At 32.7% G+C, this 17,680-nt stretch overlaps 1 protein-coding gene across 2 annotated transcripts; it reads left to right on the forward strand.

The window, feature by feature from the left end:
• Nucleotides 1–4: 4 nt before the first annotated feature.
• On the forward strand, nucleotides 5–17,462 carry LOC110114931 (macro domain-containing protein VPA0103). Of its 2 annotated transcripts, XM_020847991.2 has the most exons (7): nucleotides 5–388; nucleotides 7,610–7,658; nucleotides 7,741–7,843; nucleotides 7,928–8,023; nucleotides 8,145–8,219; nucleotides 8,365–8,434; nucleotides 17,190–17,462. In XM_020847991.2, exons 1-7 carry the CDS (start codon nucleotides 35–37, stop codon nucleotides 17,256–17,258), a joined length of 816 nt encoding a protein of 271 aa, XP_020703650.1. In that variant the 5' UTR covers nucleotides 5–34; the 3' UTR covers nucleotides 17,259–17,462. The 2 variants fall into 2 exon arrangements, with proteins under 2 accessions (XP_020703650.1, XP_028550961.1); XM_028695128.1 differs by lacking the exon at nucleotides 17,190–17,462 and having other exon boundaries at nucleotides 8,145–8,227; nucleotides 8,365–8,422.
• The last annotated feature ends 218 nt before the right edge of the window (nucleotides 17,463–17,680 follow it).

The following is a 17,680-nucleotide window of genomic DNA, read 5'->3' on the forward strand; positions in this document are numbered from 1 at the left end:
TCATTGCTGAACCTTTAAAATAAAATTGCTCCGTATGGTGAGGGCTTCGTCAGTCTTTTTAAACGGGGCTCGAGCTCTGCGAGTCATCCGGGCAGTACTGAGCCAACGAAACCCTAGAAGATTCCCGAAATTGCCTGTGTTTGATCGGCGCCATTTATCTATCAGAGCCCCGGCAAGGTTTCCAATCGTTTTTTCCAGGATGGAAGACACTTCGATTTCTTCCAATGCCGTGGTGGCTGGCGAGGCCAAGGTTGGGATTTCGTCTTCGGCGGGGAAGTGGGAAAGGCTTGGAGAGGTTGATTGCTTTGAGCTCTCTTCTTCCAGCGTCCTCAAGCTTGAGAAAGGGGACATCACTTCTTGGTTCGTGGACGGCAGGACAGATGCTATTGTGAGTTAGAAATCAACGATGCTGCCCAATGGCTTGATTTTTTTTTTTTTTGGATCGATTACAGGTTTTTTTTTTAATCCCTCCAAGTGTTTGAGACGCGAGCTTTTTACGCAATTAAATTAGTTGCCATTTTGTAGGGTACAATGTTTAGGTTGTATCGGGAAGAGGCTTGTAAGAGTTAGTAGGTTCTTTTACCGTATATGCTTTTTTTTTTTTCCAAATTTCATCTTGACGAATTTTGTTCTGTTCCCCTTCGATTTGGGGTATATATGTTACTTTTAGATAAGAGCTGGGTTTTGATCGTCATGAAATGTTGTTTGGATTGCTGTCGTGCTTGAACCTTTTATGCCCTCTTTTGTGGCATTAGTTTAATAAAACGGATGAAGCGCTCAACTTTTTGTTGATAAGAAAAGCTGAAACATATATTTAATGCCCTGACTTGTCATGTTATTCTTTTAGATCATTCAAGTTGATATTAATAGGACCAGATTTGCTTTTTATAGTTAAACCCTTTTTTATGCCTTTCATTTTCAAGAATCCATGAACATCTTTTAACTGATACCTGATTTATATAGTGTTTCCCAATTTGTTTTATTTGTCTTGCATTGATCCCTGTGTTGAACTTGTTCTCCTCTTTTGGTTGGATTTTCAGAATCACCGATTTTTTAAAAAAAACTAATTGCAGTTAGAACATTCAATTATTAGGAAATGATGTGTCACTGCATATAGTTCTCTATAGTTATGTTTAAAATTCTAGCCTTGAGAATCAGGATGTTGGGTATTGTTGTGCATTTTTTAAAGTAGAACATTCTTTTTGAGAGAGAATACGATTTCTTTCTTTTCCTGTCATGATTTTACCAAGCTTTCGGAAGGAGCTAGATTGATCCTGAAAGACCTTTATAATATTTTTTGTACAACTACATCAAGCCTTTATCCCACTATGTGGGGTCGGCTACCTGAATCATTTTTTTACCATTGTATCCTATTAAGAGTCATTCTTATTTAAATCTAATAAATAAAGGTCATTTCTAATATTTTCTAACTAGGTCTTTTTAAGTTTACCTCTAACTTTCTTTACTTAGGCCGGATCTAAAACATCTTCTCTCCTAACCATGTCATCGGAAGGCCAACGCTTTATGTGACCAAACCATCTAAGATGATTCTTTCTAATCTAAATTGTTTTTCTTTCTATCTCTAAGTGTAAAACCACACATTCACCTGAGTGTAAAACCACTTCATCCTTTTCACGTATATAATTGTTTTTCTTTCTATCTCTAAGTGTAAAACCACACATTCACCTGAGCATACTCATCTCTGCAACACTTAAATTTATGCTTTTCTTATATTAGCCAACGTTCTGCGCCATAAAATGTTGCAGGTCTCATCACATCTTATAAAAGTTTCCCTTGAGTTTGAGAGATACTTTTCTATCACACAGTAGGCCCGATGCATTCGGCTGCTTAAAACATTCAATTTGAATTCTACTAATAATATCTCCATATATTTCACTATCGTTTTGAACTATAGACTGAAGATATCTAAAACTTGCAATTTTTTTATAGACTTGATCGCCCAAAGTAACAAACCTACCATTAGATCTATTACTACTAAAATTACACTCCATGTATTCATTTTTATATTTACTCAAACAAAAACTTGTACACTCTATGGTTGATATTCATAATTTAAGTTTCCCTTCTTCTCATTCTCTAATCTTATCAACAAAAAGAATATCATCTGCAAAAAACATACAATAGGAATTTCAAAAAAAAAAGAAGCATACAATAAGGCAATGTTTAAATTTGCGTATTCAGGTATTGAGGCGTTTTTCATTCGTGAGGTGAGGCGTAAGCCTCAAGGCGTTTTGAGGTGTAATCCTCAAAATCAAAAGATTGCGTAAACATAAAATGATAAATTTTTTATATACTAATGAGTAAATAATATAAAACATAAAAAAAACATAAGATATGAAGTGAAATCAAAATATCTCAATAATTAGAGAACATGAAATATAGTTTAACTCAAAATTCTATCTTTCCCAAATCCCAGAATTCTTTTAATTAACATATAATTTCAATTTTCAAAAATAAATAGCAATGACATATCACATAAGAACTCATAAGTCATCAGCACTGTCGTCACTAAGGGGTTCTTCATTTGAATCATCATTATGGTGAACTGCTCTCCTCCCCTTCCTACTCTCCTATAGAGTCCAATGTCGGGCATTTACTTCAAGATTTATGTAAGTTTTAATATATATAGCGTGAGGCGAGGCGGGCCTCAACCAAGTTGAGGCGCAAGCCTCATAAAAAAAGCTCGAGGCATAAGCATTGAGGCGTTTTTTTACTGGAATTGCGTAAAGGCGTGCCTCAAGGTGAGCCTCATATTGCGCAATTTTAAACCATGCAATAAGGTACATCCTCTTGCAAATGTTTAATAAGAACATCCATGACTAAAGCAAAATATATGGCCTTAAAGCTAATACTTGATGTAATTCAATTGAAATAGGAAAATACTTGGTCAAACCATCTTGTATTTGAACCCAAGTAATAGCTCTTGCGTACATATTCTTAATGACTTGAATATAAGCATTATTAACACCTTTCTTTTCTAGAGCTCTCTAGATTACTTCTCTTGGAACTTTATCACATGCTTTTTATAAATCAATAAATATCAAATGTAAATCCTCCTTACTCTCTCTGTACTTCTCCATCAAACCTCTCAACAAATGTATAGCATCCATAGTAGACCTACCCAACATGAATCTAAATTGATTTTGAGAATATTAATATCACATCATAACATATGGTCAATTGCCCTCTCCCATAATTTTAATGTATGACACATTAACTTAATTCCTCTATAATTCACACACTCTTGGACATCACTTTTATTCTTAAAAATAGGAGCCAACACACTCCTCCGCTTATCTGATATCTTTTTAGTTTTCAAAATAATATTAAAAAGTTTAGTAAGCCAAGAAATCTCTTGATCTTATAAGTATTTTCACACATCTATTGTAATATTATCAAGTCCCATTTCTTTTTCACGCTTCATTTTCTTTAAAGTCTCTCTAACTTCAATTTTATTAATACGACAATAAAAATATTTATTTTCATTTAGGATTCTAAGGGCATTAAAATCAATCGTATTTTTACAATCTTTATTGAAAGCTTATCATATTATCTCATCCACCTATTTTGAATATTACCTTCTAAGAAAAACACTTTTTTATCTTAATCTTTAGTACACTTCACTTGAATTAGATCCTGCTCTTATCTCTTTGTTTGATTAACTTATACTTCCATCTTTCATCTTCCTTAGTATCTAAGAATTTATATAAATCATTAAAAGCTAAATTCTTTGCATTGTATATAGCTTTCTTAGAGTCCCTACAGACTTTACATATTTTTCATTTTTTAATCTTTTACATCTAAATCAATTTTTATAATAAAGCTTCTTATTTTTTATATTTTCTTATATATTTTGATTTTGCTGTCAACTATTTTTACAATTAGGAGCTTTTTCTTTTGATTTTTCAAGTTCATACTTTGCAACATTCTTAATATCATTAGTTATTTTTTCACATATAACATTAGCTTCATGAATAATTTAAATTTTGAGATATTGAATCTCACTTTCAAAAATATTTGCATTAGCATTCTTTAAATGACCTCATCTAATCTTAAGATAACATTTTACTTTATTTTTCATATATTACCCCTTCATCTTAAAGTCCAAAATCAATAAGCGGTGTTGGGTACTTGTGCTTTCATTTAGAATGACTTTACAATCTTTGCAAACTAATTGATTTACAAGAAAATAATCAATTTGAGTTTTATTATGTCCATTTTTATAAATGATGAGATGTTTTTCTCTTTTTATTAATAAAGTATTAACAATCACAAAATTATAAGCTAAGACAAAATTTAACATGATTTTACAACCTTTATTATACACTTCAAACCCATCGTCATTGTATATGCTTTTAAAATCTTCTACCACTCTACTAATATGTTTATTTAAATCTCCTCCAAAATTTAAATTTTGAACATGTATCCAGATCTTTTTGAGCATAAATATTTATAATATTAATAATTTTAGCATAAAAAATAATCTTTAGATTTATAATTTTATCTCTAATTTTATTAATTTCTACAACATTATTTTTTAAATTTTTATCTATAATCACACCTACATCATATATAGTACGACTTCTATCTGAATACTAAAGTTTAAATTTTGAGATACCAATATCCTTTGTCTTTTTTTCAACCTATTTAGTTTCCTGCATGTATAGAATATTTATCTTCATATGAATCATAATATATATTAATTTTATTAATTTTCTTATAAGAGAACATATATTCTATTATCTTATCATAATTCTAGTTTCATAGATTAGTTTCTTTGTCCACACATGTCTATGATGTGGGAACCGTTGTTTATTTAACACTTCACCTGGGCACCGGTGCAACGACCCTTGAATATTTTTCACTGTATTCAGGTCATACATCATGCGCTTCCAGTGAACACCCTACTATTAACATAATATATTAAATGATTCATTTTATGATTGTCGAAGAAGTTTTATATTGATTTTCAACTACCTAACACCAATGTTTAAAATTGCATAATTGGGTATTGAGGCGTTTTTTGTTCATGAGGCAAGGCGTAAGCCTCAAAATAAAAAAAATTGCGTAAAGTAATAATAAATGCCAAAAATAATTTTTTATATAATACCTAAATAATATGTTAAATGATGACTTATTAACTTCCTATTGAATTATGAATTAACAAATTGACATACATTTGAAACAAAAAATTGTACAAGATCTAAAATGACAAGTAATAAATTGAATGAAATAGAATTAAAATTCAAATATTATAAAAGCAAAATAATATTAAATATAAAAATTGCATAAAAGTATCATATAACATCAAATTCAACTTCAAATTTTCTTTTTTATCAATTATCTACTCATATACATTTAATTCTTAATGAAAGTTGAAATAGTTGGCAACAACTTAGGAATTATCTGCACTATTATAACTGAGGTGATCTTTATCTAAGTTGTTGCATAACAAATTGGTTTATCCCTACCTCATTCGGTAGAGTCGAATGCCTCCCAATATGCTTATTTTTAATTTATTTCAATTATATTCATCTTTTAGAAATATTTTTATCAACATAAATATGAGATTAATGCTCCAAAACTTTTAGGGTAGTTGTGTGCAGCTTTCAAGTGATTGTCGGTGACAAAAATGATGGTGTTGGCTACGGCGAAGGCTGTGGGATGGAGGTAGAGGCAATCGGGAGGAAGTTATTGTGCTCAAATTGCATAAAGGTGTGATTTATGTTAATTTTAACAAAAAAAGTATATAAATAGGGTGAGGTGTAAGCCTCACGCTAGCGAGGCGAGTCATGCCTCAAGGCAAGTCTTAGCCAAGCTGAGGTGTAAGCCTCATAAAAATGCTAGAGGCATAAGCCTTGAGGCATTTTTCACTTGAATTGCGCTGAGGCGGGCCTCAAGGCGAGCCTCATATTGCGCAATTTTAAACAATGCCTAATACAACCCTCAACTTTTCTCTTCTAGTGCTTGGGACTTGTCAACAAATAGTGTAATCAATGAAAAAACTAGGTTTTCAATTCAATCCAACAAAGAATATTCTCATGTTTCCAGAATAATTATATGTTTTATTAAGTAGGTAAATTATGTGGGTCAAAGTCCTCTTTCTAGAAAATGGATTATTTAGGGTACAAGTATCTTGATAATGTAATTGCGAGCCAAGATTATTGAGCTACAAGCTTTTATATGAGCTTAAGCTTGGGCTTGTATATTAAACAAAATAGAGTTCGAGCTTGATGAGGCTCAACTCACAAGTTGGCTCGGAATGATGTAGCTACTAGGATTTTTTTCTCTTGAGAAATTGTTAGGGTCTATTATTTTTCCTTGAAAAATACAACTAGCATATGAAAAAAAGCTCATGCTTCCAAAAAAAAACTATAATTATATTAGTATGACTGCAGTGGTTCCAAAAAAATGTTTTTTTTTTTAAATGCAGCTGCGCACCTCATGCCTTCTCTCCATCGGTATCACATCTCTGCCTTCTTTTTAGCCTTTTATCATGATCTCATGAGCTTTCATGCGGCCCGCTTTCATTGCCACGAGCTCAAATCGAGTTTGAGCTCACAATTTGACCAATGACTCGAGCTTTTCTCGACTTGTTTATACCTCTAGATGTATTTTATAAACTTTATATTTTTGCTGTCCCCCTATCCTAAGTTTGTTGTAAGTCCAATAAGCTTACCTTATTTCAAGTTGATGATAAATTACAATGGAAGAATAATGATTATTTGGTGATGTCCTTAAACTTACATGAGATGTATTTTCAATGGTTATCTACTGCAGCAATTGAATTCCATTTTGAATTTTCATATTTTTTGTTTGTTCGTACAAATCAGAAAATGTGATCAACTATTGGTTAATGGTTAGTATGTTTTTTATGTCAAGTTCTCAGAGGAAAAGGCTTTTGGTGAGGAATGTTTTTTGCAACTTTCACAGAATAGGGCAGTTTCTTAGCCTTCTCTGAGGCAATCTTCAGCTAATATACTTTTCTTGCAACAAATGAACGTGAAACTCTCAGTTGACTTATTGGCAACCTTTGTTTCGTATCCGCGGAGAACAGTTTGTTAGAAGGTTGAGCTTTAAAAGTTTTTGATATTGAAGTTGTGATAACTAGTTTTCGAATCGGGGAGCCACTGCTTGAAAAGAAGAGTAAGATGGCATGGAATTATCTAAGGATGTTACTGGAAATCAGCCACTGTCTTTGTTTGATGTTCTTGTGCTTCTCTTATGAATATTCATAAATGGATAGATGGGTTTTAGGTCAAGCGACAGGGTTAGGTCATTCCACAACAGGGATGTCTGGGCTGAAGATACTGAAAACGGTTAGGTTTATTAAGAATCTCCACGGTACAATTCGTCTATCACGTTTGATCTGATATCAGTTGAACAAGTTTGGAGGTTCTTTTGCAAAAATGAAAAATGTAAATTGACAAATACCTTCAAAGAATTCTTAAAAACAAAATCCTCATTTTGTAATAGTTTGTCAATAAATTACATGAATCTGACTTTGGTGCTACTCTGTGGTTCTGTATGCTTTATGTTCTCTCATGAAATAACTTTAGGTAAGATCTTTGATAAAGTATTTTGGCAGGTCAATGCAGCAAACGAGAGAATGCTTGGAGGTGGTGGTGTTGATGGAGGTTACCAAGTCTTCTATTTTCTTAATAACTTTTGTATATCTTTGTATGAGACTCGTCTTTATATTATGATTCACTGCTGCAGCCATACATCGAGCTGCTGGTCCAGAGCTAAAAACTGCCTGTTATGAGGTGCCAGAGGTTCGACCTGGAGTTCGTTGTCCTACTGGAGAAGCACGTATAACACCGTAAGAATTGTAATCTATGGTTTTGTTTAGCATCTATAAAAAAACTTAGTAAGGACAATGCTTATAACTTTGATCATTATGTAGAGCTTTTCAGCTGCCAGTGTCTCGAGTGATACACACTGTTGGGCCCATTTATGGTGCGGTAGACAAACCTGAGGTTCTCCTAAGAAATGCATATATGTAAGCATCCACGCCCACTAATATTCCTTTCAGTGCCCCCTCTCTGACAGCTGTATGGCATTCATATAGTCCCCATCCCTTCACTTTCTTTTTATTCATTGGTTAGCACTAATAATTGCAGAAATAGCTTGAAGGTTGCAAAAGAGAATAACATTCACTACATTGCATTCCCAGCCATATCTTGTGGTGTTTATCGGTAAAGAAGTATCTAAAATTTCTATTTGTAAAAGATAATAGTTTTGTTGATTTCCTTGTTATATCCTCAAATATTGAAAATCCTATTTCTTGCTTTTCTTGTAAGAACACGGTCTTACTTGTTTTTCTTTGAAATATTCTTTTAGATATCCTTTTGATGAAGCGTCCAAAATAGCTATATCTGCAATCAAGGAGTTCCCAAGTGATTTCAAAGAGGTACAGTCTTGTTAGCTTTGATTTTGCATAGCCTTTTTCATTATTCAAACCCTATAGCTATTCTGATGCAGCTCCACATTCTAGACGTATAATTGGTTTTCTGTTTAGTGCCTTCAACTTACTGAAGTTTCCTTATTTTTAGAGCCTCTATTCACATTTTTAAGTGTAGCTTGAACAATATTTGGTTTATATTGAGGGACTATTTGATTATGACTTCAACTATATCTTTTAAAAACTTTCAACTAATGTTAAATGATTAGCTTAACCCATACCATGAAATTTTCCCCACATATCCTATGCTCATGCTTAATCTATCTTAATGCATGAACGAGCATGATGCATGTTTTAGTAAGTGTTATTATTGAACTTGAAAACCCCTTATGGTTTTGAACTTTGAAGAGAAATTTGCTAAGGAATTAAATCTGTGGTCTTACTCCTATTTTTGTTTCTTCTACGAAAGTTTCATCTACTAATCTATAGAGAGAGAAAAAGATTAAAATGGTCCCCTGATTATTAGCAAGTGCCCAAATTGGTCCTAGAATTTTGCGCCGCCCCAATTTAATCCCTTGACTATTAAAAGTTGACTCGATTTGGTCTCAGGGTCAAAAATAATGATTAAAGTTAACATCTAAGTTAAATGTAAGTGCATTTTAGGTAGTGCAAATGTATGTGAGATTATATTGCTTATATTACTCTATTTTATCATTTAATAAATTCTAATAAATGCACAAATGTGAATAAAAGTTAACTTAATAATAAGGGTGCATAATTAATAAAAGAATATTGTTTATTTAGCAAAATCTAAATGAAAAATCATACAAAATTCCAAACCTTATTACAAAAAACATTGTCATTAATTACGAAACTCTTAGATCCTGCTTGCTCCATGTACTTTGTCTTCGACTTCACTGCTTGCATGCCGAAAATAGCGCTCACATTCTTTTGAGATGTTGATTCGCTGCTCAAAATTCACCACTTGCACGCATAATTGGAAACTGTGGCCGCTCACATGTTGCTTGGGTGGAGATCGCTTCAAGAAGCTCGTTGATTTTTGCCATACGCTTCTCCAATGGCTCGTTGCTCTCAGGTGGAACTCCAAAGTCCTTCACTGCTCGATCTCATCCTCGCAGATGATGGCTTAAGAACGGGATGATTTTGGATGTTGTAAAAAAATGAAATTTAAATGTTTTTATTGAAATTCCCCACTCGCATTATGGAAAGCAGGGATTTGCTAAATATTACGTTAAATTTATATGTTTTTAACCGAGGGGCAAAATTTGATCAATTTTCAATGGTCGAGGAATTAAGTTGGTGTAGTACGAAACTTTTGGACTAAATTGGGCAATTATATATATATATATGATTTTATAACACTCCACATTCCCCAAATTATAATCATTTGATAGTATATCCATTCTAGTCTTTCACGATCTTTTTAACATACTTATTTTTCTACATTTAATTTGGTTATCAATGACTTCTTCATCAACAATGCTTCGATCTCTATAAAAAGTAGTCTAATAGCAACTTTGCCTAAGCTCCATGTAAATCCCTATAACTTCATATTGCACTCTTACAATACCTCTATTTAATCACTCAGTTTTAAATTTTGAAGGTATATCCTTATTTATATTTCTAATGTATTCTGGTAAAAAATATATATATTTATGGTCATTTAGAAAATGGTTCCAAGATTCGAGCCTCTGCAATTTCTCTGCAATAGTGGTAGGACGAAGCATTGTGCTTCCAAATTTCAACAATCAGTTCGCATCAATATGCTTGAAAGCATTTCCATCAAATAGAAAAAAAAAGATGACAAATATTAGTTGTCAACCAAGATATGTCGATCCATCTCATATCATTCCCAACATTAATCTTAGAGCAATCCTACAATCCGATTCTAATCGTATTCTATTTGTGTCTCAATGTTTAAAAACTTTACCCCCATGAGTAGAATAGTTCAGCATAGCGCTCAAAGATGACGTTTCTCGGTTTTTAACCAAAGATATTTTTATTTGGCATTGGTCTCTAAGTTGAAGTATCTCTTGTTGTATGCACCACCCATCCCTACAAAATTTACAAATTACCTAACATCTATTAATGCTCCCCCACACATGTAAGGTAAGTAATTTTGAATTCCTAATTTCAATATACTAGAGAGAATATGTGATTTTGATATTACATTTAGGGTATATTTAGTTTGATTGTTTCTCCACATCAAACTTTTGACCTTCATTGTTAATTTCTAAACCATCTTCTAAATATTTGTCCAAATCAGATTTTACAGGCCTTGTATTTGTTTTGGTTGATACATATGAAGTGAAGTCATGCCATCCACTATATTTTTGGCATTCTGTATGTATGTTTGCATGCTTGCTCGAACTGCTCGTGTTCTTTGAAGCAACTCTTGTGCTAGCTCTACTAGTTTGAAGTTCTAGCTCAAAACTAACAACTTATTCCTGATACAATTCATAAAGTAAGCTTCGCACAAGTGTGACATGTCTGATGCTTTCTCCATGATATATCTTAGGATATGCAAGTCCAATCACAACAAATTTCTTACGTGGATTCATAACAGCACTAAATGTCATGCGGTTACACTCATCCCAATGTTTATCGAATTTTGTTTCTTCTTTTTGGTCGTCTACTCAATGAAATAATTAGTTGAAGCTACACCCTCATCCAGTACTTTTTTAATGGTGCAAATTTGGGAAAGGAAAAGATTAGCAGTTGGGTACTCTATGCCTTAATGATATTTGTGACTTCATTAAAGATGCCCAAAACCTCACAAACTTTTTCAATTTTTTTCTCACTCATCCTCTATTGGACAGTTAGCATATGATAATTCTCTTTCACTATGAGAAAAAAAGGCTTCTTTTAGTTGTAATGCCACTGTAAACATAGGTACGTTGAGTTCTAACGTGTTGGGCAATCCATTATTAATCTTCTAGTAGGTAACTGTCATTGCACAACATCACCAAATCTTAGTATTATCTTTTCAGAAGCATTTACAAAAATTACTATCCCTTATCTTCTCAAACACATGTTCAATGCTATTTATCCCATTCTTTACCATCAAAGCATATGAGCGCAACAGTGAACATGAAAGAGTCTACCACCAAAGAATAGTTTTTTCTTAACTCTAAATCTATCTTTCAAAAGTTTAATGGCTTTGTCGTTGTTCGCTACTTTGTCAACAGAAATAGTGAATACTTTGTTTTCAACCCATAATCACACAAAGCTCTGTAAAGTGTGTCAACTAACTCAGATGCCATATGTGGTGGTGGCAAATGCATAAAGCTTAAAACGTGTTTCTGTAACCTCCAATTTGAATCAACATAATGTGCAGTCGCTGCCATATTTGAGATTCTCTAGTTTTTGGAATTCCACAAATTAATTGTAAAACTAATTATGCTAATGCTCTTCAATGTATTCTTCACCTTTCTCCTTTCTTTTTCATATACCGGCATTACATCAGCTCTTTTTCATATACCAACATTACATCAGTTCGTGTGGTAGCATGTGAGTACTTCAGAAAGTAAGGTGACATAAATTTTAAAACTAAATTGAAACAAAATTCTTCAACAATAGAAAATGATTTTTCATTTATTAATATATAATGAGCAATTGTTTCCCTTACTTTCTGATTATCATATTTGAACATTGTTAACATCCCTACATCTTGACTTGTTTGTGTACAGGAGTTTTCAACATCTATTGGTTGGAAATGTAAAATCTTATGCTTCTTCAAAACACGAATCCTAGCTAGGCAACATTCCAAATGCTTTTTAAATTTTTGTCGAACCAATATCGCCCAAAGCTAGTTTCTTCTTATAATGAAAACACTATTTTCCTTTACCCATCAAGGAGAATAATTTCCTTAATTTAATCCCAAACTTTTGATGTTTTTTTTCCTCTTCTTCCTCTCAATTACATTATCAATATCATTTTCATCATTCAATTCTTCAACATTATTTTTGTTATTCCCATCATTCTCTCATTCATCTTCTTTGCCAACATCATTACTGTCATTGAAAGCTCATTTTCTATCACAACCTCATTCATCTGCTCACGAGCAACATAAGATTGACTTTGAGCCTCAACACATTTATTTTCAACATTTCTCTATTCACTAAGTTCATGCATTGTGTCTCCCTCAAAGAGAATAAAATTATACAACGTTACAAGCCATTAAGATCCAAAATAATCAGGTAACAATTGCATCGAGCTCAAACAATAATATAATTCAATGAATGGTAAGAAAAAATATTTGAAAAATAAAAAAGAAAATTTAACTGGGAGAAAGGAATCCGATTATGTAATACATTTATTAAACTCTAAGACAAAGAGAAGGCATCATACTGACTCTAAGAACATTTATTACTGGCCAAGCTGTTCCACTAGAGGAAGATATATTGCGTCCAACAAAATTAGGATTAAATGATGTTTGCAAGGTTATTTAATCGATTTATATGACCTGGACTATGCTAACCTTTACATTTATCAATTAATGTCTGATGAGTTTTAAAAGACAAATAAATACATAAATGCCCTAAACAGATAAGAAAAAGATTAAATATTATCAAAAGCTTTAATAAAACAATGCTAACCCAGAAATATAATCTATCATCATACTGTGGAAAAATAATCTAACAGTAAAGGAATTTAACAAGAATAATTTAAAACATTGTATTGCGAAATAAATAACCCTGGGAAAAAGAAAAACAAAAAATGTAAAAAGTAGATTGAAGGAGACGAATCGAATAACCCCTCGATAAACAATCTCCAGAGGCCACAAAAAGCCTGCCAAGAAACATATCAAACAATTTCATTCAAAAAGAAATAACAAATTAGCAACAATCACAAGTTGTGATTCAGAATGGTAAAAGGGAGAAATCAAAATTTGTGGAAGATAAAACGAAAAAATTGTTCAGTTTGCCGAACATGAAAGTAATGAACTACTACAGTTGAGCAATGAAGAAGAAGATTAAACAAGGGGGTGCTAACCATGTCTTGCCATCGCTAGTGCACGTGAGAAGATCGATGGATGTCCGCCTCAACTCCTAGAAGTCGCCAAATCTCTCACGAAATTAAGGTAGGGTTGCTTTCAAATTAGGTAGGGCTGCTTTTGCGCATAGGTAATAAATTAGGCTAGTAGTAACGCATACACAACTAACACTAGTTTTATAATATTTAATTATAATCGAACCGGCTTGACGAGTTCTTGAGTTAAGTCGAGCTATGCTTGAACTCGAGCTCGTATAATACTCAAGATCGATAAGTTTGATTCACAAGCTTGTTAACGAGTCGAGTTTGAGCCCACTCGCAAACTGGCTCTGCTCACTTACACCCATGTAGCTACACCTCTGTTTGACAATCTAGTAAGTAAAACTATTTCATCGGCAATGAATCGTAGTTCATGCTCCTTGATCATGAAGGCTTGCTTGCTTACACATCCTACGTGACAACAGCTTGTATATTAAGGGAATATTTTGCTAAAATACAGGGAACTTTAGAAATTAGAAATTAAAATGTGTAATTTCTTTAAGGCATCATTGACTTCATTGTCGAATGCCCCAAAGTCGCAGATAGCTCTAAATATTGAGGGTATGCAATGAAAATTAATTTTTGGAGTGTACATCTATAAGCATTTGTACAAGTGTGAACAACAATTTAATTCAGTTTGAATACAATACACCAGCAACAAAATATAGTGGTGTATAAATTCCCTTATACATGTGTATCATACATGTCAATGGCGTAAAATGATGCACGACGCTATACGACACACATATAGAGCTATTTAATGCAACGCGATGTATCAAAATAGTGCGCTATTTGTGCCATGCATCGGCATGACGCATGATGCAAATAGTGCGTGCTATTTTGTTAACATGTTATAAATTATAAATTATAATCCTTATTTATTAGTTAATTAAACATCAAATTAATAAATATAAAAAATTAAAAAGATTTAAATTTTTTGTAGGATTTAAAGCTATCATTTTTGCTATTTTAACTAGATTTAGACTAAATTATGCTTAAATCTCGCACAAATGTATTTATGTAAGTTTATGTAGGATTTAAAATTATTATTTTTGTTGTTTGAGAGGATATTTATGCTTAAATTTTATTCTAATGAACCTATTATTTGTTATTTAACTTGTATACAGGGTGTGTATAAAGAAAATTTATATACACTATATCAGGCTACATGTTTAACATGCAATACACAGGATGTGTATGAGTAGACGACATTGATATGTACAAGTACAAAAACATTAATATTTTTTTACAAAAACATTAATATGTTAATATTGTAAAGGTTCATATTGTACATAAATTATACATTTACATAATATACACATTAGTTAAAAAAATCATAAACTTAATTTCTCTTTCATACTACACTATTTAAAGAGAAACGCCAAACATAGTATCAATGTTTAAAATTGCGCAATTGAGTATTGAAGCGTATCTTGTTCATGAGGTGAGGTGTAAGCCTTATGGTGTTTTAAGGCGTAAGCCTTAGAATAAAAAAGGTGTGTAAAGTGATAATAAATGTCAAAAATAATTTTTTATATAATACCTAAATAATATGTTAAATGATGACATAATAACTTCCTATTGAATTATGAATTAACAAATTGACATACATATTAAACAAAAAATTGCACAAGATATAAAGTAACAAGTGATAAATTTCATGAAATAGAATTAAAATTCAAATATTATAAGAGAAAATAATATTAAATATAAAAATTGCATAAAAGTATCATTTAAAATCAAGTTCAACTCTAAATTTCTTCTTTTTCAATTATCTACTCATTTACATTTAATTCCTAATGAAAGCTAAAATAGTTGGCAACAACTTAAGAATCATCTGTATTGTCATCACTAAGGTGATATTTATGTGAGTTGTTGTCATAACAAATTGGTCTATCCCCTATCTCATTCGGTAGAGTCGAATGCCTCCCAATATACTTTTTTTTTTAATTTATTCCAATCGTGTTCATCTTTTAGAAATATTTTCATCAACATAAATATGAGATTAATGCTCCAAAATTTTTAGGGTGGTGGTGTGCAACTTTCAAATGATTGTCGGTGACGGCTACGACGGTGTTGGTTGCGGTGAAGGCCACGGGCTGGAGGTAGAGGCAAACGAGAGGAAGTTGTTGCGCTCGAATATGCATTAAGACGTGATTTATGTTAGTTTTAATAAAAAAAAATTACAAATAGGATGAGACCTAAGCCTCACGCTAGCGATGCGAGATGTGCCCCAAGGCGGGCCTCAGCCAAGTTAAGGCGCAAGCCTTATAAAAAAGCTAGAGGAATAAGCTTTAAGACATTTTTCACTAGAATTGCGCTGAGGCGGGCCTCAAGGCGAGCCTCATATTGCGCAAGTTTAAAAAATGCACAGTATTTATAAGAGACTCCGCAAACTTCGGGACTTTTTGTCTGCCACAATTTTAAAATTGAACCAGATGGTGAAGGTCTTTTTTTTTCATCTTTGGGCTGGGCCGGATTGTCAGGTCAGGCAATAAATAAAAAATATATTAAAAATTCATTTGTCTTCATTTAATTGGAGTTCAGACGCAGAGCTACGACCTAATTCCAAACGTAACAATTTCTTCTAAATATTGGGTAGCTTTAACGGGTTTTTTTCCTTAAAAACGAGCGCTAAACCCAATGGCAGAAGCTGGGCCAAGTCGGGTCGTCGGGTCGTCGGGTTAGGCAAGAAATAAAAAAAATATATTAAAAATCTACGTGTCTTCATTTAATTGGAGTTCGAACGCAGAGTTATGTCCTCCGCACATAATAATTTCTCTTTTATTAAGGGCCTTTTACATGTTGATCCTTTTTTTTTTTTTTGGAGGGCTATATTTAATTACTCACACTCTTGAAGATCACAACATGAACGAATTTTGACAGTCAACATGCTAATTTAAGTAGTCTTTACATAGAAAAGAAGTTGCTGAACTAGAGTTCCTAAACTAAGTGGATATAACGTAAAATGGGGAGAGTTTCTTTGCCTACATAGTTGAGGGGAAGCAAATGAATGCCATGTGTTAAAAGAATTTTGTGGGGGGTAAGATTTTACACCTCCGTTAATCATGTGTGGCCAATGGACTTGCATGCCCGAATTTTTTTCCTTCTCACTTGGTCATTTAAGCTAAAGTTTCAATCCATCAAAGTTGGTTTGTAGTGAAGACTATTCGGCTCTTTGAATTTGATTTGGGAGTTGGAATAGTGCGAGGATAAATATAAGTTCGAATCACCCTATATTTGTTGGATCGTATTTTTGTCAAATCTATTGACAAGACAAGGCGATATCTGGCACTATACTGCCTCATTCAAATTATTAGGTTCGGACACCGGATGACGTTCGGAGCCCAATAAAAATGCGCCACATCACCTTCTACTCAGCACTGAGCTCAGTATGAGTTTGGTACTTCATATCGGTACTGTGAAGTACCGAACTCCGTACTTCACAGTACCGAGTTCAGTATTACTCGGTACTGTGAAGTACCGAGTGGTAAGCTGTATCCGGTGTCCGAACCCAATAATCTCTCCATTCGGCTGGGTAAAATCATGAGCCTCTTTATTATCAGCCGGTAACCCCAAGTCCTGGACTACTGCAGCATTGTATATCAAATTGTTGCGTCCTATTGTGTTATTTACTATATTGAACGTTTCCTGTGTGTTTATAGTTTATTTTGTAGGATTTACAGTTTTCTGTGATTAATTGTTGCAGGTGCACTTTGTGCTCTTTTCAGACGATACCTACAGAGCTTGGCTGGAGACTGCTCTCGAGTTCATGTGAACTTTCATTCTTATAGCGTGAGTTTGGCTTTTATTTTGTGGATGTTTGATCCTATGTAGTTAAGGCTTTGCATATTTTGCGAATGCAAACTGAAATAAATGGATGCTGGATTTTGAATTCTCTATGTTTTTTTATTGATTGTAAATAAATTTAGGGTGACAATTTTTTATTTTTATAGTTGAAAGATCATTTATTTTTGTTTAATGCAATATCTTTTTAAAATTTACTATAAAAACAATTTTTGGGCAGTATGTCTTCAATGGGCAATGCTGGTCTGTGAATTGGTTTATGTATTTGGAATTCGTTCAATTTGAAAGAGTTTATAATGGACAGAAATTGATATTTTGAAATTATTTTAATATTTTTTAAAAAATTTGTATTTATTTTATTTTATATTACATACTTTAAAAAAGTAAAATTAG

This window comes from Dendrobium catenatum, unplaced genomic scaffold (assembly GCF_001605985.2).
Source record: "Dendrobium catenatum unplaced genomic scaffold, ASM160598v2 fragScaff_scaffold_621, whole genome shotgun sequence".
In the NCBI taxonomy this organism is placed as follows: Eukaryota; Viridiplantae; Streptophyta; class Magnoliopsida; order Asparagales; family Orchidaceae; genus Dendrobium; species Dendrobium catenatum.

Bases quoted from the DNA above. Each gene is read 5' to 3' on its own strand.
- LOC110114931 (XM_020847991.2), top strand. From the start codon at position 35: ATGGTGAGGGCTTCGTCAGTCTTTTTAAACGGGGCTCGAGCTCTGCGA. The intron at 7,844-7,927 runs GTAAGAATTGTA...ATCATTATGTAG, and splicing joins GGAGAAGCACGTATAACACC to AGCTTTTCAGCTGCCAGTGT. The intron at 8,220-8,364 runs GTAAAGAAGTAT...ATATTCTTTTAG, and splicing joins ATATCTTGTGGTGTTTATCG to ATATCCTTTTGATGAAGCGT.